Source organism: Garra rufa, chromosome 11 (assembly GCF_049309525.1).
Source record: "Garra rufa chromosome 11, GarRuf1.0, whole genome shotgun sequence".
NCBI classification, from domain to species: Eukaryota; Metazoa; Chordata; class Actinopteri; order Cypriniformes; family Cyprinidae; genus Garra; species Garra rufa.
This window is the reverse complement of record NC_133371.1, coordinates 21,794,828-21,819,564: the sequence shown is the minus strand read 5'-3', so window position 1 is coordinate 21,819,564 and position 24,737 is coordinate 21,794,828. Positions and strand designations below refer to the sequence as shown.

Here is a 24,737-nt window from a genome sequence, read left to right as displayed (position 1 = left end):
AGTATGATGCCTCTATAACACTGTGCACGTGTTCTTGGTAGACTTCCTAGGGCCCTGACATTTAAAACGAGACATTGAGAACTCAGAAAAAGCACCGGTAGTTTATTTACAAGAAGATTTATACAGACATCTTCCACCAGGAACAGAGCAGTCGCCGCCATCTTAAATGTAGTCACGATAAATCGAGTGTCGAGCACGAAGGAAACTACAACCTGATACGTTGATAACCTGATAAATTCATTGGTGCTCCACAATCGATTTATCGTGACTACATTTAAGATGGCGGCGACTGCTCTGTTCCTGGTGGAAGATGTCTGTATAAATCTTCTTGTAAATAAACTACCGGTGCTTTTTCTGAGTTCTCAATGTCTCGTTTTAAATGTCAGGGCCCTAGGAAGTCTACCGATGAAGTGTGGAGCTACTTTGTGCCTCGTAAATGGCGTAAAACAGTGATTTATTTACATGGCTCCTTCGATGCCCGATTGACTTTCATTGACAAGCTGTTGTGAGCATCGGCTAACTGACCCCAGATTTCGGACAGCTGGACACAAACCGAGATGAAATATGCAAGGTACGTTCACACTCGGTATCATGATTCAATACACTTTAGGTCAATATCACACCGGAGTTCTCCTTTAATCACCGTTAACACCTGCTATAAACCGTATTTAGCTTATGAGTAGGTAGAAATGAAATACATATTCAACATAATGTGGAAAATAAATTACCGAAGTGTTCAAAATGCTTAAATGATATTCAGTGAAATGCAATAAACTCAGAGCTGAAACATAATGATTCTTGTGTTGTTGTCTTGATTTAAACACTTTAAACTCTAAAATAATTCAAATCCAGCAAGATGCGATGCAGCATCTTAAGACTTTAGTGCATGTTTACATAAACGTACAAATATAGCCGACTAATATACTGTTGTGGACTGTATGCAAGTCAGCCCTAGCTGGGTTCATATTCAAAAACATTTGTAAGGTCACCCCAAACATTATAGGTTAATGTGTGCTCCAATGCTACTTATGTAATTCACATTACATGACTATTCACAAGCTGTTTTATTGACGGAATAAATTCCTGGAAATAATATTTAACATTTTCAAGTCTATTCGCTATTCACCCAATATATCATAATAAGTGTTTGTTTTTGGTTTTTTTTACTTTTAATATAACACAAATTTTAGCCTTTAAATGTCAATTTTATCACAAAATACAAACAATAAATGTGCTTTTAAGCTCTTTAATGTGATGTGAGATCACTGTATTCACCTCACTTCAAGCAGCATGTGAATCAATCACCTTTTCCTCTTTTCTAGTTACAGCACAAGATAAACATGAATGAATATCAGAAGACATGTGTCAACAAATGTCTCATGTAATTGATCATTGTTTGAAAATCATCAATAAAACAGCCGTAACAACCTCAGAAATGCCAACAATATACCTTTGCCAACATTGTTTTATTATTTTCATAAATCAGTTAACTGGCACAGACCTGCATGTGTTGTAGTACTCTCATTAAGGCGCGTCAAAAACTAACATGGAAGAGAAGAAATTGTTGAATAAAGTTCTCAAAGCTTCATAACACTACGGTTGGACCACTGATGTCACATGGGCTATTTTAACAATGTCCAACCTTCTTGGCCTTAAACGTGTCAGTTGCGTTGCTGTCGATGCAGGGTCAGAAAGCTCTCTGATTTTATCAAAAATATCCTAAAGTGGTCATATGATGTTGCTAAAAAGAGCATTATTTTATTTTCCACATACTGTACATTATTGTTGCTCCTCTCTTCCCTGTCTTTCTGAAACTCTTCGATTTTTACAAAATCCATTGTTGACGGAAACCGAGATGTTCTCTGATTGGCCAGCTATCCGAAGCATTCTGATTGGCCGAATACCTCAAGTGCGTGATGGAAATGTTACACCTCTTTACCATGCCGTTTCTCGCCGCAACGAGACAGAAACAATAAAAACCCATTATTAATGAGCCATTTGTTGCATCCAGTGGGGACATAACTACTAATTATAATGACTCATACTGTCTTTTTGCGCCGTGCCGTGTAAACATAACGCCATGTCTGCATTTGCAGTCGTAGAACGAGAAACAACAAGCACCACCCTACACTGCTCAAAACTCACGTTTAAATAGTCAGTAATGAATTCTTTAAATATGAAAACGTACTTACAGGCCATCAGTCAGAAGTGCAGACTGTTCTTGAAATATTGGAATTGCCCCACTTTATAGCCTTAACCATTTGTTTTTTGTTTATTCAAAGAGAGACGTAATGAAACACGTTGAAATAACTGTAACTTTAATTGCCACTTTTAAAGGCTCAGCTGACCAGCAGAGCATTGATGCTAAGACAGAGATTTCGCTTTCCTTGAACATGACAAGCTAGTTTCACATACATACCTGACTCGGCCTGAAAGACAGACCCAGGTAATCGCACACGCTCAGTTGATCTCGCTCTCATTCGCCGTTTGTTTAGGCTTGTTAAGTGCAAATCTACTGAGCCTCTGTACAAATCAGCATGGTACACATTATGTTATCATTACTAACTTATTACTAATTTAATATTCAGTACACATGCATTAAGTGTAAAGCGAGAAGTGTAAAGCGAGAAGGGCAAAGCCTTACGGAAAAAGAAAACGCAAATATCGCGGTTGTTGCATTCCTCTGCGGTTATGCTTGTCAATAGTTGCAATATTGTGGTTATCGCAACAGCCCTAGCGGTATGTATTTCACGTCTTGGAGAAAAAGTTCCCAGAGGTACGATTTGTCATGAGACCAGGTTGTAAAAAATAGTGTATTGTGCAAAATGAGTTTTTAAGCCTTGTGGTGTATACTTAAGCCACATGGTTTAAGAAGTGCATTTTAAGACCGCCAAACACACATCTTAACTTTTGTGCTTTGACCTTCTTTGGAGGGTTCAAAACCCTCCACACATATCATCCTGCACACTCTTACAACTCTTAACTTAATTTAGATATATATTTTTGACTCCAAGTTCATATATCATAAACACACACCCACCCACACAGTATTCAGTAATCTGACAGGTTGAAGAAGAAACCCCACAGATTCGCCACGAACCAAAGGGCAACCCTTGACATGAATCCCACCCTCCAAAATAGTAGCAAGCACATGTATCCTAACACCTCCCATTGGATTGCATCCATTATTAATCTCACCCTCTAATGAGTTGTTCACAAAGACCTGATGAATTATTAAAATCATACCTTGACAGGTCAGTCGGTTTGCGTTTATCAGTGCTCAGTGTTTTCAGTGGTTAGTCCAGAGTTGAATGCCCACTTGGCCTTTCTGCCAAGACCATATTCAAGTATTTTGTTTACGCCACAACCACAGTTACCAGGCACACACACACATAGACCACAAAGGTCTTCCTCAGGCACTCCGGGCTATTCCTCACTGAGGGTGTGTTGTTACACATCCAATTATAGAAAAAATATCATCACTCCACAAGGCATCTACAGTGGCAAGTGGTATTAAGTGAACCATGCACACTCACTCTCTCTGACACACCTCATAAATATTGTTCATCCTTAGGATGCACAAAGTTTGGTCTTTATTTAAGAAGATACAGTGGGGTCCAGTGTGTTCACACTTGTAGTTCGGGTTGTTAGGTTAATTTGGTCCGGACCAAAAAGGAAAGTGGCACATTTGTTCCTGGTCCACTTAGCGTTCACACTGGCATTTTTGACAGCGAACCTAAAGATACCAAACCTAAAGGCATAATGATGCATTCACAACCTGATTGGTCAGTTTGAACAACGTATATTTCAAGACAGAACTCACCAAACACTCCAAACAAAAGGAAAAGGTTCGAAGCAGACCGTTTTTTTTTTTTTTTACTGGTCTCGGTCCGTTTGTTTGGTGCACACCAGGGTTCAGATGGCAGCGTTCACACTTACTCAAATGAACTGCACTAACAGAGCAATCGCACCAGAGTTCGTTTTAATCGAACCAAACATGACAAGTGTGAACAAACACTAAGACGTATGAACAAGCTTGTATTTTGCTAATATTTTAATGTGATAAATAAAAATGACATTTTCAGCATAACAATTTTGAGTCAAATGTTTAAGGGATCATTTTGATTAGTGACCTAAAACTAGTGCAGAATCCTAAATACAAAAGATTTCAAACCTGAAGTTTTCAACGTACCTCTGGGAACAATTTGACAAGACACGAAATACATACCGCCATGTACCTTTCGTGACATATTCAATGTAAAATGTCCCCTGAGTGGCACTAAAAGAGTGTTTTTTTTTCCCCAGAAGAGATAAACGTACATATGGTACGTTTTATGTGATGTAGGTTTTGTACGTGTCACCACAGTTCTGACATGAAAAGTTCATTAAGCAGCACTATAACTAGGGTGACGATACTTCCCCTTTCCCCGGACATGTCCTCTTTTTAGACTTAAAAATATGCATCCGGCTGATTTCCGGTTGATTTGGCTTTTGCTTTCTACAGTCGCCATTCATTGTGTGCGTTTTTGTTTTAAAGCCTTGGGTGGGACTGTTTTCTTAATCCTGCTCCCGCAAACATTCTAATATTGAATATAATTTTCGCGCATCACAGAGTCACTATCAATATGCAGAGTATTCACAATGGTTTGGATGCATCTTGTGTTGGATGTAGGGTTGCCAAATCGGAATTAGTCTGATTTTAAACTATTGCGGTGGTTGATTTTTTTCCCATGGATTAAAAGTTTGAAATACTGCATACATTCCATTTGACTGAAATGCTTGTATTAAAACATTTTGCATTCTATCTGTGATAAAACTGTGGTAGATATTAGTTTTGTAAAGGATGGCCACTATGGTAGGAAGCTTTTTAGCTGTGTTTATGATCAATCTGCATAACAGTGACTATAAAATATAGTTTTGGTATGGAAATGGTCCTACATCCTCTTTTTTGAAAACTAAAATATGGTTTCCCTAGCTATAACTCTAATGTTTTGCAACGTTATAATATAACGCACCATCTGCACCACACCTAAACCTTCCCGATAGTATGAACAAAAGTGAATGTGACATAAAAACACAATTTCAAGCATTCAGCTTTAGCTTGTTTTTCGATCTCTCATCTTTCAGCTCCTGAATCATGAGTCAATTCAAATTCCGTGCCAGCCGAGCTACCGAGCAAGCTTACGTCCAGAAAGCGAAACATATGGAGCTGTAATCATATGTGTGTATGATAATGACTACAAATGCTTGCTGTTTTACCACCACTAATGTTCATTTCTATTGAAAATTGCAGTGATATGTACTTATTGGTATGTATTTTGCGCCTTGGGAAAAAGTTCCCACAGGTATGTTTTCCTCATGAGATCAGGTAGAAAGTTTTGTTTATTTGGAGTTCATTTGAAGGTAAAATTAGAGTTCATCTGTTCAAAGGTGTTTTCGATCGAAGGGATGAGTATCAGGTGTCAATGCATGCCCTGTTTTATTTAAAGAACAGGGATTCATCAAAATCTGATCGTGTTTGTGGAGGTCAATCATGGCACAAACAAACAAGATCTCTGAAGACCTGAGAAAAACAGTTGCTGTTGCTCACCAGGTTAGAAAAGGTTGCAAAACCATCTCTAAAGAGACTCCACAAATCCACAGTCAGACAGAATGTGTACAAATTGACTTTCAAGACCACTGTTACCTTCCTCAGGAGTGGTTGACCAAGAAAGATCACTCCAAATGCAAGACATGCAATAGTCAACAAAGTTGCGAAGGACCCCAGGGTAACTTCTAAGCAACTAAAGGCCTTTCTCACATTGGCTAATGTGAATGTTCATGAGTCCACCATCAGGAGAACACTAAACAACCATGGTGTGCATGGCAGAGTTGCAAGGAGAAAGCCTTTGTTCTCCAAAAAGAACATTGCGGACATGTGGACAAGCCAGGGGCTATTATAGTTCTGTGAACAAATGAGATCAAAATAAAACTTTTTGGTTTAAATGAGAGCATTATGTTTGGATAGTCCAGTATAAGAACCTAAATCTATCTGTGAAACATTGTGGTGGTGGTAGCATCATGGTTTGGCCCTGTTTTGCTACATCTGGGCCAGGATGGCTTGCCATCATTGATGGAACAATGAATTCTGAATTATACCAGAAAATTCTAAAGGAAACTGTCAGGACATCTGTCAAAGAACAGGATCTCAAGAGAAAGTGGGTCAGGCAGCAAGAAAACGACCCCAAGCACATAATTCGTTCTACCCAAAGAATGGTTATAGAAGAACAAAGTTAATGTTTTGGAACGGCCAAGTCAAAGTCCAGGCCTTAATCCAAATGAAATGTTGTGGAAGGACCTGAAGCAAGTTCATAGGAGTAAACCTGCCAACATCACAGAGTTGAATTAGTTCTGTACTGAGAAACAGGCTAAAATTGCAGGACTGATCAGCAGTTACAGGAAACGTTTGGCTGCAGAAGGGGGTCACACCAGATACTGAAAGCAAAGATTCACATATTTTTACCACTCACAGATTTGTAACACTGGATAATTTTTCTCAATTAATAAATGACAAATAAACATGTTCTGTCACATAGTGTCTGAAAAAAAAAACAGCATTTTGAAACAGGACATTGGTAGTTTATTGTACTTTATTTTATGAACAAGATAAAGCAAAGAGACAAAGCAATACATGTTTTCATAAGTAGTGTTTATGAGCAACACAATGAAGGCCTCAGTAGAGTCCTGTTTAGAATTAAGTGTATCTCTAAACAGTTCACATTAGATGCAGTTTGTGAATGAATCCATGATGCCTCCTATATATATCTAAAACACAAAATCTAACTTCACAAATCAATTAACAGCATAGTTTTCACAAAAATATACTTCATTGTATGTTAGCAAAATTATTACAATAATTCTTTTATTAAAACAAATGAGAACAAATATAACAGGTAAACGTATTGTGTCACCTCCAGTGGAAAGACAAGTTTATGGACCTTCAATGCTTCCACCTGCTGTCAGACATCAGTATTACATTTACCTTTTTCATGTTTCATCATTTTAAGAGTAAAAATTGCCTCTGGAAAGATTAGCTTTGTTTTTAATAAAACGAACTAGTCAGTATGTCCCTGTGTGCAAATCCCTGCTCATTTAAAAGGGTCATATCATTTTCTTTGTCCCTTCTCTTTATTTGTTTAATTTCTTTCTCTTTTATAGTGTATTTGTTGTTTAAACTACCAAAATACCAAAAAAAAAAAGAAAAAAAGAAATAGGAATCAATTGTTCCTTAACCATTTGAAATGTAATGTATGTAGTATTAAAAAAATGCAGTAACTGTACTGTACAAAACTCATGAAAAATGTATGGTTTCATTTATTAAACTAAATGTAATTATTTATTGAGTTGAACATGGATTAATTCATTTATTTTATGTTGCACCTTTCTTCTTAAGTTGGATATTTGGATTTTTTAGCTCCAAAAATGAACCTTCCCAGTGTTCTGATGTCAGATGAATACACTGGAATGCAACAGTTAACAATTATTTTGCACTTGTCAGCAAAACCGGATTTAGATATTAAAAGATATACAGTGCCTTGCAAAAGTATTCATACCCCTTCATTTTTTTTCACATTTTGTTACGTTGCTGCCTTATGTTAAACTGCTTTGAATATTTTTTTACCACATCAATCTACACTCCGTACACCATAATGGCAAAGCAAAAAAAAAAAAAAAAGTTTTTTTTTTTTTAACATCTTTGCAAATTTATATATATATAAAAAAAAAAACTTAAATGATTCCATTGCAAAAGTATTGATACCCTTATCTGGGACAGTTGAAATTTAGCTCAGGTGCATTAATATTGCTTGTAGATGTTACTACACTTTGAGTGAAGTTAACCTGTGGCAAATTCAATTGAATGGGTATGATTTGGAAAGGCACAAACATATTAATGAAAGGTCTAACATCTGAAAATGCACATCAGAGTAAAACCAAGCCCTGAGGTAAAAAAAAAAAAAAAAAACTGCCTGTACAGCTCAGAGACAGGATTGCATCAGGCCACACATCTAGGGAAGACTTCAGGAAAAAAATATACTGCACTGAAGGTTCACAGAAGCATGTAGTCTATGTTACCCTTAATGGAAGAAATTTGAAACAACATGGCTCTTCCTAGAGCTGGCCTCCTGGCCAAACTAAGCATTTGATGGATAAGGGCTTTGGCTAGAGGGGTGACCAAGAACCTGATGGTCATTCTAGTTGAGCTCAATGATCATACATGCAGATGTGAGAAACTTCCAGAAGGACAAACATCACTGCAACACTCCACCGATCTGGGCTTTATGCTGGTGTGGCAAGACTCAATCCTCTCCTCAGTGAAGACACATGAAAACACACTTGGAATTAGCAAAAAAGCATCTAAAGGGCCCTTAGACTGTGAGAAACAAGGTTCTCTGGTCTGATGAACCTCGATGACACCATGTTTGAGAGAAACCAGGCACTGGTCCTGGTCCACATCACCTGCAGAGTACCATCCCAAAAAGTAAAGTGTGCTGGTAGCAGCCTCATGCTGTGGGGTTGTTTTTCAGTGGCAGGGACTGAGGGACTTGTCAGAGTAGAAAAAAAAGCTCAATGAACCAAAATATTGAGATAGCCTTAATGAAAACCCAGTCCAAAGCATCCAGAACCTCAGACTGGGGAGAAAGTTCACCTTCCAAAATGACAATGACCCTACACACACAGCAAGAGTAGCTTATAGACAACTCATCTGAATGTACTTGAGTGGCCCAGCCAAAGCATAGGCTTGAACCTAATCAAACATTTCTGGCAAAGACCTGAAAATGTCTGCCAGTCCCCATCAAACTGACAGAGCTTGAGAAGTAAAGAGGTGAGGCAAAGAATGGCAGATAATTGCCAAATGTTGATGCGCAAATCTTGTTGCATCATACCCAAAAATACTTGAGGCTGTAAAGGTGCTTCAGCGAAGTACTGAGTTAAGGGTATGAATACTTATGCAATGTACTACTTTCATTTTTTTTATTTTTAATACATCTATGAAGTTGCAACAATTCTGTTTTGCTTTGTCTTTATAGTGCATGGAGTATAGATTGATGTGGGAAAAAAGCAATTTAAAGCAGTTTAACATAAGGCAGCAACATATGAAAAAATAAGGGATATGAATACTTTCCCAAGGCACTGTACCTTATTTTAAGCAAAGAATTTACATGCAAGTTTTAAATGTAAGGGAAAAACAAGGGAAAAACACTCTGCTATTGGTAAAATAAAACGACAATTATAATCAACAATTATAAATTAATTTCTTTTTTTTAAGAACACATCATCAGGAAAAGAAAAAAAAATTAAATTAAGATACGACCCCCTTAAAGCCCTTTACTGTTATTCCTACTGTGTTTTAGATCTGGATTTAGATCTTAAAGATCCTGAAAATATGGCAAATCCTATATAATAAGACTTCTACATTCACAGTGACACAGTAGATAGGTTTTGGGGACTGGCTTCAGTCATCTAGTGACACAGTGGATACAGTGGTTCCATTAGCGTTAGCAGAGCTGCTGGTGGTGGCAAGCGATGCAGAGCTTCCAGCTGCAGCTACATCACGTGATTTGGCTCGGGGAATCAACAGCTCCTCTTTGTTTCTCTCTGGTTTGATAAGCAGCACATAGCACTTGGGGATGAAGACACATGCAAGCAGGCCAAAGCTGGAAGCCAAGATGGCGAAAATTTGCACAGCCACCATGAATTTCCCTCGTGTGCTCAGGTAGGCGGGCACAAAGGAAATCCAAACGATGAAAAACACAAGCATGCCGAAGGTCACGCTCTTGCCCTCGTTGAAGTGGTCTTCTAACTTTCGTGCCACAAAAGCAAAAGCGAAAGCCAGCACTGCCAAAAGAATGTCATAGGCAAAGATGGAGCAGATGAAGATGATGTTTCCAGGGTCGCACTCCAGGATAATCTTAATGTTCTGGGCGGCCGTGTTCTTTACGGGGTGTGGCGGCATCAGAATCAGCCACACGGTGCAGCCCACCGCTTGGATCAGTGTGCATACTATCATTATCGCCCTCTGGTGCCTGGGATGTATGGGGTCTATATCATTCTTCTGAGGAATAGCTGGGGCGATAACGGCAGTGTCAGGACTCTGCTCAGATGCCACCGCTGCCGCTTTGGCTGCTTTGAGAGCATTTTTGACGGCTTTTACAGCTCTGGCTCTAAGCATTAGCAGAGCAGATTTGCCCATTAGTGAGGAGAGGACCAGAGCAAAGCCTACGGCCAAAGCCACCTGGCTAGTCATGCAAGACCACATCTGAGGCTCACCAAGGAACACAATTGAGCAGAGAAAGGTTATCACTAAACCCAGTAGCAGGGAGAAGCTAAGCAGTGCATCGTTGGCATTCACCAAAGGTGTGTTAAGGTGCATCAGTAAGATAATCGCAACTACTATAGTTGCTAAAGCCCCAAAAGCAGCAATGGCGATCAGCGTGATCCCAAGAGGTTCAGCAAAGTCCAGGAATTCAATGGTCTTTGGCACACACTCATCGTGATTGGCATTGGACCAGTAGTCTTCATCGCATTGGATACAGCCTCGTGCATCTGTTGGAAGTGTATGAGTTGTTAAAATTGACTAAATGGTCAGTTAAAAGTAGGCAATTAAAAAAAAAAAAAAAATTTCCATTGACCTGTTGTGTTAGAGATCTCGCCATCTGCGCAAGGGATGCAGTCAAAGCAGCAGACTGGTTCTCCCTGCCGGATGCCCATCCTGGTGCCGGGCTGGCATCGTTCACTGCACACAGATCTGGGTATCTGTAACGCAATCAGTACAACAGAGAAACTTTTCAGTTTTTATTTTATAGGAGTCACACGCAATAATGACAGACAAACTTCAACCGGTAGATTATATCAGAATGGTCTTATTTTATTAAATATAAATATATATATATATAGTAATTGATAGATTTTAAATATTAATCAAATATATCTTACATATATTAAACATAAAATATTAAATGCTTTGTCTTTGCCATCAACTCGACTCGCTATGTTTGTAGGAGGAGGAATGCTGCCTATGACCCCAAGAACACCATCCTCACCGTCAAACATGAAGTGGAAACATTATATTTTGGGGGTGTTTTTCTGTTAAGGAGACAGGACAACTGCACTGCATCAAAGGTACAATGGACCGGGCCATGTACCATCAAATCTTGGGTGAGAACCATTGAAAATGGGTCTTGGATGGGTATTCCAGCATGACCCAAAACACATGGCCAAGGCAACATAGGAGTGGCTCAAGAAGCAGCACATTAATGTCCTGGAGTGGCCTAGACTTTAATGTCATAGAAAATCTGTGGAGGGAGCTAAAGGTTCAAGTTGCAGAACGTCAGTCTCCAAACTTTAATGACTTGGAGAGGATCTGCAAAGAGGAGTGGGATAAAATCCCTCCTGAGATGTGTGCAAACCTGGTGGCCAACTACAAGAAACGTCTAACCTTTGTGATTGCCAACAAGAGTTTTGCCACCAAGTCATGTTTTACTTATTTCACTCATTAAAATGCAAATCAATTTATAACTTTTTTGAAATGCGTTTTTCTGGATATTTTTGTTGTTATTCTGTCTTTTACTGTTCAAATAAACTTATAGACTGATAATTTCTTTGTCAGTGGGCAAACATACAAAATCAGAAGGGGATAAATTATTTTTTTCCCTTACTGTAAATATTTGTCACAGACATAGAGATTAACTTTAAATTTACTTAAAACTTACTAACAACTCTTAAAATTTCAGTCTTTAAACCATTTTTAAGAAAAATTATGCATCAAAAGTATCAATTATTACATTACAGTTTTTTTTACAATCGCTAGGATTACACATTTCTCAATACGAAAGTCACTTTTTCAAAACTCTTCAGACAGTTCTCCTAACCATCTTTCAACTTGACACAGCAGTTCATTTCACATTCAAAATACACTAATATTACCAAATCAGTTCATTAATGCCTCAAATCAACTAATTCTTACATAACTCAACAGTTTTTACTAAACAAACACACTTTATCACTCAGGTAGCATTATGCAATGTTTTCTTTTGTCAAATTTCTTTACAAAAACTGTAACACTTGTAAAAGATGTATAGGTACATGCAACTGCTTTGATAGTATTTGATTTTTTTACATTCTGAATATTTTTATATAATATATTACTCTATAAATGTTACTAAATGTTACTAATTTATGTCTTAATCATTTTTATGCTGTGCTAGGTTTTGAACTTTAACAGTTTTGAAAACAGTATGTAAACGTGCAAATTTGCTTGGTTAGTTCATAAAGTTCATAGCAATGATAATTGATCCACAGTTTAGCCCACATAGACTGATGTTGTGCTCACTGTGTGAGTTTTGAAAAAGTGACCTAAGTATTGAGAAATGCATCCTAGCGATTTAAACAATTACTATCAATCATTTTTTACATTAATTAAATAACATAAATATATTTTACTGTCTTAATTATTGAGATTTTTGTAATGCATTATCTTCTTGTAAATCCACCAGTTCACATTTGCAGCGTAAAAACATGGGTTGATTTTCACATTGGTCTGAACATAAAAAACAGAGGGGCTTATTGAAAGTTAAGTCACTGCCAGCAGGTGGCACTTTCGGAATGTCAGAAATATAATGGGTAACGACTGTACACAAAGCAGCGCAGCACCTGACTTTGAAACAGTGCTGTGCTTATATATTAATTCAATGATATCATAACCTTTTTAAATTTAATCGTCACATTAAACCATCAATTTTTGTCTTTCCGTTTCCAAATTTAAGACCTCTTAAATCATAATTAAGACTTTTTGTACCACTGATTTTTTTGGCCTTTTATTTGATATAACAAAATGTAAGATTTTTAAGGACCTGCAAAAACCCTGCATTAACGGCATGCTTTAACTTGTTAAAACAACATATTTTTCTTGTAATAACAACATATTATGTCATAAAAATAATACGTTTTTCCATTGGGCTATAGAAAACCTATAGTTATATTATGTGAACGAGCGATTGTCCGCACTGCTGTCACCACAGTCCTGAGATTAACAAGGATCTGCAAGATGCTGAATTTTCTGTAGGAGGGATAATAGAAATTCACTGTTTTGTCACGAATCCTGTCTGTGGCCTTTCGTCCGCTCCCCACCAGATGTCGCCCCCTCTCATTATACTGACTCACACACTACACAGGCTGTTACACGTCACCCTGGACTACACTTCCAATGGTTTATTGCACGGATTACACTCACCTGCAGTCAATCACACTCACTATATATTTGACGCCCTAACCATTATTTAGGGTTGAGTATTGTCTAGCTTTTGTCACTCTCATAGTAATAGCTACTTTACGGAGTCAGTTCCTATTGTTTAGCTTTTATCACTTTCTCCTAGTGATAGCTACTATAAGAAGCCAATCCCTTGTTCTAGTTTCCAGTTCATAGTTCCTGGCTCTAGTCTAGTCTTGTTCCTTGCTTAAGTCATTTGTGTCTTAATCCTTCCCTGTCTGCCTCGTTTTGTCTGCTCTCTGCCTGCCTTGAAGTTTACTGCCTGTCTTGGATTTATCCTTCATTTTGTTGTTTGGACTCTGTCTGCTCCTTGCCTGGATTTGTGCCTGTCTGTGGATTACCCGTTTGCCTTGCCCTCTGGATATTGTTCGTCGATCAAAAAAACACGCTTGCCCTAGGATTACTCGTTTGTCAAGCCCTGTCCAACCTTGTCTGCCATTGTTGATCTTTGCCTGTTGTGACCACGTCTCTGTTCAATAAAGATTTGGATATGGATCTGTATGCGTCTTTTGTTCACTTGGTAGTAGTTTTAAACATAGTTTAATGTTATTGTTTTTATTGTAGCAGCATGTTTATTAGGCTTAATCTCCAATCTGTGTACAGCCTAATTCTATCCAAAAATTGCACTCTGGCCTTGGAGTATTTCTTTATTTGAATGACTCAAGTGTAATTCAACACCAAATCGAAATACGAACAAAAAGAAATGACAAATGCTTTGTCGCATGATTTTATTATTACTATTATTATTGTTATTTAGTTTTGTTTGATAAACTGAATTCTTCATATTTTTTTGTTTGTGGGTAAAAAAAACTAATGCTTTCATTTTTGTTTCACATGCGTGGGCCTGAACATTTAGTCTTGATTATAAGAATTTATTATTTACTCATCACAAATGATATCTTTAGCTCACTCACATAATGTAACTATCTTCTATAGCAAGAAAAACATTGTTTTTATAACATAATATACCATTATTATAAGAAAAAAATGTGTTGTTTTAACATGATAATTATGTTGTTTTAACAACATATCGTCTCAAACATCTTATTTAAAGAAAATACTATTCCAACCCAAAATGGGCCTTGACAGTATTATTTACTTGGCAGTCAATGGTACATTTACAAACCTCCCGGTTTTGGAACAGCATGGGGGTAAGTGATTAATGTCAAAATGTAACCCTTTAATAAATATTTTAATCGACTGATGGCCTTATTGTTATTATACAGTATGCCGTATTTTATGATCACAGTAAATTATACACATTACATTCCTCACCTCCAGAATATCATTGTTCCATATGATGGAGCCATTATTGATGATCAACTTGTCCTCAGGGGGTGCTGTGCTGTTGTAGTAACCAATTTGCTTATATGTAATCTCTCCTTCTGAATCACTCTGCCAATTTAAGATTTCATAAAAGCCGTCTACGTCACCATTATTGAAGTATATCTCCTCTCCGGTGTGAGGAACAGTAAATCTGAGATTTTTCAGGTAGTACATCAGCTAAGAGGAAAGCACACTGTAGTTAAAAAAGAGACAACAAAACTGGAAAAAAATAATCACTGTCAATGTGTCTTGTACCTGCCAAGGCTCAAATTTGGTAATGTCAGCGCATGTGCCATTTTCAAATGGGCCACTTCCATCTTTACATTCCTCTAGGTTATGTAGGGCATATGCCACAGCATATACAGCTTTATACACATTATATGTAATCCTTAACTGCGACACGTCCGTGAAAGTATTATTTAACGTCTGTAGCATCTCTTCTCCGGTGCATCTCTTCATGCCTCTCATAATCTGCTTATAATTCATTGTACAGTTGAAGACTATTCCCCAAAACTCTTCTGTCAGAGTGTCATTATATGGACTAACCCTCAGCAGATGCTCTTTCAGGCCAGGTATTTCTGCACGCTTGACCGCAAACCCTATTGTACCTCCCAGGACAGACAGTATGTCGGGGTAACGGGAGATGGCGGCTGATGTGACCCAGGCCTCACTGGCGATCCATGTGCGGTTGGTGACGTTGTTACGCAGCAGTTCCCCCACTAGGGGGCTCAGATCCACGTCAGAGGAGAACACCACGATGATCTTAGCCGTGGAATCCAGCACTGTCTGCACGATGCGCTCGATGGCCTCTGGGTTCCAGATCTTGGGGAGGGTTTCGGAGAAGGATATGCAAACTCCTGCCTCCTCCACCACCTCCTTGAACCTCTTGATGCCGTATTTCCCGTAATCGTCCTCGGCTGCGATGGTACCCACCCAGGTCCAGCCAAAATGAAGCACTAGTTTTGCCATGGCGACAGACTGGTGCTCATCGCTGGGGATGGTGCGGAGGAAGGTGGGGTACTGAAACCTGCTTTCAAGAACTGAGCATGAGGATGCATAACTCATCTAGAGGAGTGGAAAAACAAATTAAGTTTAAAAAAAAATCTGTTTAAATGTTCAAGGACATATTTGTTGATGAATTTCTGATATTATTAAATGTAAGATGATTAAGACTTGTTTGGCTTAATATAATATAAATGACGTCTCCTGAAAGAACCAATGAAAGATTTACGCTATTTAAAAAATCCACATAGTCTTATACATATGTTTGACTATGAGGGCGCCATTATTTCGATTACATGAAATGGTTGAGCTACTGTAACGAGGTCATGGACTGATCCGGAGACGTTGGATCCATATGCAACAGCTTTATTGACAATGGCAATGTAAACAAACAATGGTCGACAACGGCAGACTGGCGTGGTGAAGACAGACCGAAAGGGTTAATCAGAGTCCAGGCAATAGGTCGGGGCCGGCGGCGATCAAAAGGGGTAATCCGTACAACAAGCGGGGGTCGGTAATAGGCAGGCGGCAAATGTTCACACACACGATAAACAGTCCGGTTGGCAACAGGTAGGCAGTCTGAGAAAATAACGCTCAGGATTGATAGCATGACTAACAAAACTTCGCGAGGGAAACGCCGCCGAAAGGAAGTGACCCGGGGACCCGGAACCGGAAGTGAGCGCGGCAGGTACGGGGATGCTGGGAAATGAAGTGTTAGAACTCCGGTGAGAGTTCCCGCTGGCGACGGTCAGAGGGAGCCACAGAGACCGCACTTGGGACAGCTACTGCCGCTACCTGTTTTATCGCCAGGGGTGGACTTAACCAATTCGCGAGGTAAGAGGCCGCTTAGGGCCCCAGGGAATCAGGGGGCCCCATCTGATAGGGCAGAAACATATTTGAAGCATATAATAGTGCAGCCAATTAATTTCTTAAACGCAATGACCAGAAGTGTTTAAGTTAGAATCCACTCACCGCTCAAAATGCTGAGTTTGCAGAGTTCTGCAAGTTCAGGAATCCTCTCTAACAAAGTGTAGATATGATGTAAATAAGAGATTCATTGTGCATTGTAGAGAGCTTATTAACAGAACGTTGTGAGATCGAAAGTGAAAGTAAGTGACAGCTTTTAGTGATTATATGAGGGAGCGCTCTTTGCACTCATTCTGTATATTAATGTCTAAATGTCTCAGAACAGAGATATTCACCTCAGTAAAGAAAACATTGCATTTCAAGTCATAATTTTATTTGTCTTGATGCTTCAAAATGACTCTCTTGTGTGCTTTTCCTAAGCGCGCAGGCGCGAACTGTTGCGTATAAATACACAAATTCATTGCCTGGAGATTTTCAGATAATGATTTTCGCTTTTTTTTTCTGCAAACCCTACACTGTAAACAAAATCTGTAGAAATTACAGTATTACTGGCAGCTGGTTGCCAGTAACTTACTGTAGATTTTAATTTATGCTATTTACTGGCAACAGTTTGTTCAAAGTTAATTGAACATTGAACATTAACAAGTCTTTATCTTTACAGAATAAAACTAAAATAACAGCCTCATGCAAAGCATTCTGGGAACCAAAATCTGAAGGAAAAAAACAGAAAAAGGTTGATGAAGGTTTCTGGTTCCCAGAATGCTTTGCAGTAGGTTGTTATTTTATAGTTTTATTCTGTAAAGACAAAGACTTGTTAATGTTTAATGTTCATTTAACTTTGAACAAACTGTTGCCAGTAAATAACATAAATTAAAAATCTACAGTAAGTTACTGGCAACCAGCTGCAGAACTACAGCAAATTTTTTACAGTGTACCGTATGCCTTTAGAACACTTGGAATATGGAATCAGTTGCATGGAATAATTTCATGTTTGTAAAAAGACAGAAAAAGTTTACAATTTATTAAATGCACAAGTGCACGCATTTTTTAATTCTTCTTTTCTGATCCGAATAAAAAAAGGTAGCTTAATATGGCTTCAGAACAGCATCAGGTTGACTAATTACAGGTTGTGAACTATGACAGCGAGCAAGCAAAATAAGGGTTAGGCATAAAAGAGCACATAGTTATTGTATTGGGGCCCCATACCTGGATTTGCTAAGGGCCCCCAAACCACTAAGTCTGCCCTTTTTACCGCAACACAAATTGGAAAATAAAATACTGAAATGATGGCAATGAATATAAGCATAGCCATAAACCAAATGCTGTACCATCGATTTTCCCTACAAGGAGTCTAAACGCCCCCGGGATATTAAGTGAAATCCACACCGAGAAACTCCTTCAGTGGCAGCGGCATTATGACAAGCTTTGGCATGTTCACATACAGCCAGGATGGCATCTAGTGTTTCTTATTCCATTCAGTTACGTATGTTCACAATGTAGCTGTTCATAGTTTTATTTTAAACATGGACTCAGATATGAAGAAATACAGTCATGTATATTGAAGGCACAGTTTTGGGACATTCTAAAACTCGTAATGTACTAAAACAGTGATATTGAAGTCCCAAAATCAATAATACTAATAACAATTTTAAAATTATTAACCTTACTAATAATATTACTGTAAAGCAAAATAGCCATTTAAAGGTTGTATCAGCGACTTCAAGCCTGAAACATAAAGTGTCAAATTCAGCTGACCTTTCTTCGCGATCCGCTCGCTGCCTGCCCTATAAATCGACTGTAAAAAAAAACGCGTCTCTCTGGTCAGCCTAGGGTCCGAGATATGCCAAAAAAACAATCGGTGCTACCAACCTTTCCACAGAAAAACAGACAGTGTTCCAACCAATCACTGTCAGGGGGTTGGTGTTGTGGACTTTCCTACTGGTGCAGGGATGTGAGGGAGGCGGAGCGAAAGTCCACAACACAAACCCCCTGACGGTGATTGGTTGGAACACTGTTTGTTTTTCTGTGGAATAGTTGATAGCACCGATTGTTTTTTTGGCATATCTCGGACTCTAGGCTGAGTCCGAGATATGCCAAAAAAACAATCAGTGCTATCACCGTCAGGGGTTTGCTGATTTTAAAAAGGGGATGTTACTACTGGGTGGATTGGGTATCATTGTAGGGTGGTTGTGTACACAAACTACCAACACACATTGGTATTAAAGGGGTCATCGGATGCAAAACTAACTTTTACATGTTGTTCAAACAACATGTAAAAGTTAGTTTTGCATCCGATGACCCCTTTAATAAGGTGTGTAATGGTCCTCCAGTGTTTTACAATATGCATTTTAGAATTTCCCAAAACTGTGCCTTGAACTAAGCACTGATTGTATTTCTTCATACTTGAGTCCAAGTATAAAATAACACTCTATGATACATTACGTTTGCAGAGTTTAGCTCCAACTGACTTCAACTTACACCTGCTTGAAAGTTTCTAGTTATCCTGAAGAACTTGATCAGCTGGAGCAGGTTTGATTAGGGTTGGAGCTAAACTGTGCAGAGCTGTGGCCCTCCAGGAATTGAGTTTGAGACCAGTGCTGTAAAGTATACAGTATATGTTTGTCCGAACTCAATTGTTTTAGCAAGAGAACACATTATGTTTGCAAGAGATTATGGAAGTTTTGAGAGGGAACACAAATATCTTTGTGAGAGAACTAAAAGTTTTGCAAGGGAATGCAAAGTTTCTCAAAGGAAACACAGAAGTTTTGTGAGAGAATGCAACATTTTTTTTTGTATTTTCTGAATTGTGTTACGGTAAAAATAGCAACAGGTAGTGCCAGTGTCCTCGAAAAAAAATGGTGCCCCCCATAAGTCCAAAATTTGATTAAAAATTATGAGGATTTTTACTACATATTTCAGTAAGAGACATCATTTATGTTAAAAACCATAAAAGTCTTAATACCCGGAGTTTTAAAATAATCATTAAAGGTTGTGAAAAAATAACCCTAAAAATACACAAGACAGTGGCAAATCTAAATCGTAAAAATCTAGTTTAAAACATTCAAAGTTCTTAGAAATGTACCTAAGAAAAGTTTGAAATTAATGGTTCTAATAATGTCATGTGGTATAGCCATCAAGTAAAAAGCAATAACAAGTGTGCATCTTAATCATTATTTTTATATACACTACCATTCAAATGTTTTGTGGTAATGTTTTTAAAGGCTTCATTAATGTTATAAAATAAACAATCAATAATACAGTGAAAACTGTAATGTTATGAAATATTATTAGAGTAACTGTTTTCTATTTTATTATATTCTAGAATGTAATGTATTCCTGTGATGAATATTCAGCAGCCAGTCCTTAAGCCTTCAGAAATTATTCCAACACTCACGACCAATTTGTATGGTGGCTAATTTGTATGATTTTGTACATTTTGTAAAATATGTAAAATTTTTCACAGGTCGTACGAATTTGTATGAATTAGCCACCTTGCAAAATATGTATGGATTTCTGTGAGATTGGGTTGATCATTCTAATATGCTGATTTGGAGCTCAAGAAACATTTATTATTATCAATGCTACAAACAGTTGTGCTGCTTAATATTTTTGTGAAAACTGATACTTATTTATTATACTTTAATCAAGAGAACGATTCATTGTATCCTTGCTAAATTTTTTTTTTTTTTTTTGCCAAAATATCATTTCCTGTTTTGTTTGCATGCTTATACATGTTTGTTGCACCACATGACAAAAAATAAATAAATAATAATAATAGTAGTAATATTTTTTAACAAATAATTATACCAAACTACTAAATGAGTTTGGTGTTTTTTTTGTTTTTCCAAAAATGTCCTGTTTAATGAGACTTTTCTCTTTGTAATGCTATCAGGACAACTGTATCGCCATGTGTGACATTTTTGTAATCAAAAATATATTCAAGTCAGGGCATTCTTTTCAAGTAATAGAATAGTAAAAGATCTAGACCAATAAATGAGTATCATGCCATTGCCCTAACAGTGGTAGCTGAAAGGTACTTGTGGGAAATAGTAGAGGCCGAGTATCCTGGCTGTGGCTATGGACAGATCAGAGCCTCCAGCCCCCACCAAAGCAGAAAGAGGGGGTCCATCCCCACAACGGTAGTTGGGCACAGCCTCGTCCTGGCCTGTCAGGAAGGTGAGCGTTCCCTCTACAGCTTTGGAAATGGTGAAGCAGGAGTCATAGATGACGTAACCCAGCTCAGTAAAGGGTAAGATTTCATTGTTGTTGTTGATCTCATTCAGGGCAAACAGCATGGTCTGAGCCCAGCGGAAAGTACGGAAGTTAAAGCTGAGGGAGAATATACAAGTTAAAATTGAATGGAGTTGCCCAGCAATAATTCACAAATAGTACAATTTAATCTTGTTAAACTGTATGATCTTGTTGATGCTGCATGTTATACCAGCTCTCAACACTAGATGTCTCCAGACAGTCTAATTAGCACAATAAACCAAGTAGGCAATAAATTGTACAAAAGGTTATTTTCCATTGACAAGTTTATGGAACATAAAGGTCTCTCGAGAGGACAAGCTGTGATTATTCCTTAGACAACAGTTTGATTAATTTTGCATAACCAACTTTGTAGTAATCTTTGCGATCATAAATGTAAGACGCAGTAAATTCTGTAATTAAGACAAATTAAGCGTTTACAATTAAGCCTCTTTTCACTATATAACTTTCTATAATAACGACAAGGAAGAATGTACTTAGTATGCACATTTTGTATGAGTACACTATTGCGACAAAATATAGTCAGAATAACTTCAGTGCCCATTCACAATATATCAAATATAACATCTTACCCTTCACAATCAGAGGATTCTGGAGCGATTGTCGTGTTGCTGTCAGTATCAATTAGGCGCTGATGAACGGGAAACATCCCGCCAATAACCACCGTCTTCTTCTCCACTTCCTTATAACCCCTCAGGTTGAATTTGGCTTTGAGTTTGCAGCTTCCCTCAGCAGCGGTGGATTTGTAAAGGTAAGAAACGATATATAAAACCATCAAAAAGCGTCGTTTAGAGGTAAATCCAGTTAAATCCATTTTTAGAGTAGGAACATGTAAAAGACAAGCAGCTTTGATGTGCAAGTGTTTGGAGAGGTGCGACAGACTAACACCTGAGTTCCCATGATCTCTCCTGGGATCTCTGAAGATTGCATAAGACAAGTGATCAAAGCTGCTTTCAGTGTGATTCACATCAGGGTCAGAAAATTACCAGGGCTCAAGGTAATGTTGGAAAAGTGACAAAATGCACTTTTTTTTTTTTTTTTTTTTTTTTTACATCATATTAAATTCTATGCCTATTTAGTAATAAGTTTAGAACCACTGCTTAGTGTAGATCCAGTAGGTGTCAGATAGACACTGACTTTCGTAAGTTTTTTTTTTTTTAAGAAGTCCTTTCTGCTCATCAAGGCTGCATTATTTGATTGACAAAAACAGTAATATTGTGAAATATTATTGCAATTTAAAATAGTGGGTTTCTTTTTTTCTTTTTTTTGGAACATGTAAAACTTTTTTCAAGATTCTTTGATGAATACAACATTAAAAAGAACAGGATTAATATATATGTATATATGTATGTGTATGTGTGTGTGTGTGTGTGTGTGTGTGTGTGTGTGTGTGTGTGTGTGTTTGTGTGTGTGTGTGTGTGTGTGTGTGTGTTATAAATAAATCTTTTCTAACCATACACTACCATTCAAAGTTTGGGATCAGTAAGATTTTTAATGTTTTTTAAAGAAGTCTTTTCTGCTCATCAAGGCTGCATTTATTTGATTAAAATACAGACAAAACAGTAATAATGTTAAATATTATTGCTTTTTAAAATAGTGTTTTTTCTATTTTAAATATACTTTAAAATATAATTTATTCCTGTGATGCAAAGCTGAATTTTCAGCATCATTACTCCAGTCTTCAGTATCAAATTACCCTTCAGAAATCAAGATGCTGATTTATTATCAGTGTTGGAAACAGTTGTGCTCCTTAATTATATTTTAAAGTCAGAGATGGGTAGTAACGAATTACATTTACTTCGTTACATTTACTTGAGTAAATTTTTGGGGTAACTAGTACTTTTAGAGTATATTTAAAGATAGGTACTTTTACTCTTACTCAAGTACATTTAAAGTGAAAAAAAAACCTCTACTTTTACTTTTTTTTTACTTTACGCTACTTTTGATGGCGTTCCTCAAGCATTTAAGGGATAAATTGAGTATATAATTTATTATATTTATTTAAAACATAAATATTACTGTACTAGTTTAGATTTTTAGAAGGCACCTTAACTTTTTACATTTACAACTCTGTGTTTGCTGCATAAAAACATGGGTCACCCTTTACTGTGGGAATCAAAGAAGACAACAATGTTCCCACGGTAAACACCCTTCTAGAGTCTGTTCGCAAGATAGCTGCCCTTCCAGAGCCTGTTCGCAAGATGGCCATCCTCCCAGAGTCTCCGCTGGTGCTGCCCGTCCTCCCAGAGTCTCCGCTGATGCCGCCCGTCCTGCCAGAGTCTCCGCTGGTGCCGCTCCTCCCAGAATCTCCACTGGTTCCGCCCAGCCTTCCAGAGCCTCCGCTGGTTCCGCCCAGCCTTCCAGAGCCTCCGCTGGTTCCGCCCAGCCTTCCAGAACCTCTGCTGGTTCCATCCAGGCGTCCAGAGCCCATGCTGGTTCCGCCCAGCCTTCCTGAGATTCCTGTCTGCCCTGTTCTGGCCACGGAGGCCATGTATGGACTGTCTAATTTCCCAGCCACCCTCCCTACTGCCCCAGTCTCACCACCTCTGCCTCCTGACAGTCCCTCGGCTCACCTTCAACCCACCTTCGGCGCAGAGGACTTGCCGGGGGTCTGCCAGTCTTCATCGGTGTCCTGGCTGGAGGATCCCTCACCATCGCCTCCAGCCTCAGAATCCTGGACTCCACCTCGGCCCTCCGACCCTGCAGCTCCATCCCGGCTCTCTGCTCCCTCGTCTCCGCTGTCGGCCGTCGGTCCACCAGCTCCACCGGGCTCCATCGTCCCTCCGGCTCCGCCCTGGTCGGTTGTCGCCCCACCTTCGCCTCTGGACTCTACTCCTCCAGCTGCGCCTCGTCGCTCCGTCCTACCGGCTCTGTGGACCTCCTCCCTCCCGCGGGCACAGCCTCGGTCCTCTGTCGCTCCGGCTCCGCCGTGTACCTCCGGACCTCCATCTCCGCCTTGGTCGCCAGAGCCTTGGGTTCCGCCTTGGCCCTCCGGATCCTCGGTGTCGCCCAGGACCATCGACTCTCCGGTTCCGCCTCGGGCTCCACCATGGCTTCTCCCTCCGCCAGTCCCGCCTCAGTCCATAGCTCGATTACCCCCACATGGACCTGCCCCTCCCCCTCTTCCGTCTCCGCTCCACCACCCTCCGGTTTCATTATGTGGTTAGAGCGTCTGGAAGCCGCTCCTTGGGGGAGGGCTCTGTCACAAATTTAGTCGTCCTGTGATCACAAACTCTTGCACTACACATCTTGGACTTCATCCCTCACTAGCCACTGCACCAATCACTGCTCGCACCTGCTCCTCGTGACCCACTGCAATGATTGCTGCACACATCTGTTCCTCATCACACTGACTGCATTTAAGCTTCTCACACACACAGCCACTTTGCGAAGTCTTATCGTTCCTCTTGGTCGTAATTCTGAGCGTTTCTTCCCGTGTTTTTGATTCCTGGACTCCCTCTCTTGTGTGATTCTCGCTGCCCGCCCCGACCATTCTGCCTGTTTTTTGACTACGATTTCTGCCTGCCCCTGTGTGTTTGTCTGTTCTAAATAAAATGCTGCAAATGGATCCGCTCGTCTCCGACCATCCTTGTGACAGTATATAACTGAACTGAATTATTTACAGCTACTTTTGTAAGTGGAATTGTTTTGATTGAGAATTTATTTTTATTTAATTTGTGTGTCTTGAAGAATTTTTGACATACACTACTGTTCTGTGCTTGGGATCAGTACAAATATTTTTGTTTTGTGGAAGAAATTAATATATTTATTAAGCAATACAATTGATAGTAAAGACTTTTACAATAAATACAAAAATACAGTAATTAATTAATTAATACATACTTTATTTATTACTTATCCTATACTTTTAATGTTAGTGGACAAGGACAAAACAGTGTTTTGGAGGAAATGTGTTAATTTGTCATTTTGATATTTTTGTGTGCAATAATTATTTATAAATTTTATT

General features: G+C 38.7%; 1 protein-coding gene across 1 annotated transcript; it reads right to left on the bottom strand.

The window, feature by feature from the left end:
- Nucleotides 1-9,493: 9,493 nt before the first annotated feature.
- vmn2r1 (vomeronasal 2, receptor 1) lies at nucleotides 9,494-21,584 on the bottom strand. The gene is made up of 6 exons (XM_073849939.1): nucleotides 21,343-21,584; nucleotides 20,539-20,830; nucleotides 14,888-15,697; nucleotides 14,582-14,809; nucleotides 10,671-10,794; nucleotides 9,494-10,584 (listed from the first exon to the last, which is right to left on the bottom strand). The coding sequence occupies exons 1-6, from the start codon at nucleotides 21,582-21,584 to the stop codon at nucleotides 9,494-9,496; spliced, it is 2,787 nt and encodes a 928-aa protein (XP_073706040.1).
- Between the last annotated feature and the right edge of the window lie 3,153 nt (nucleotides 21,585-24,737).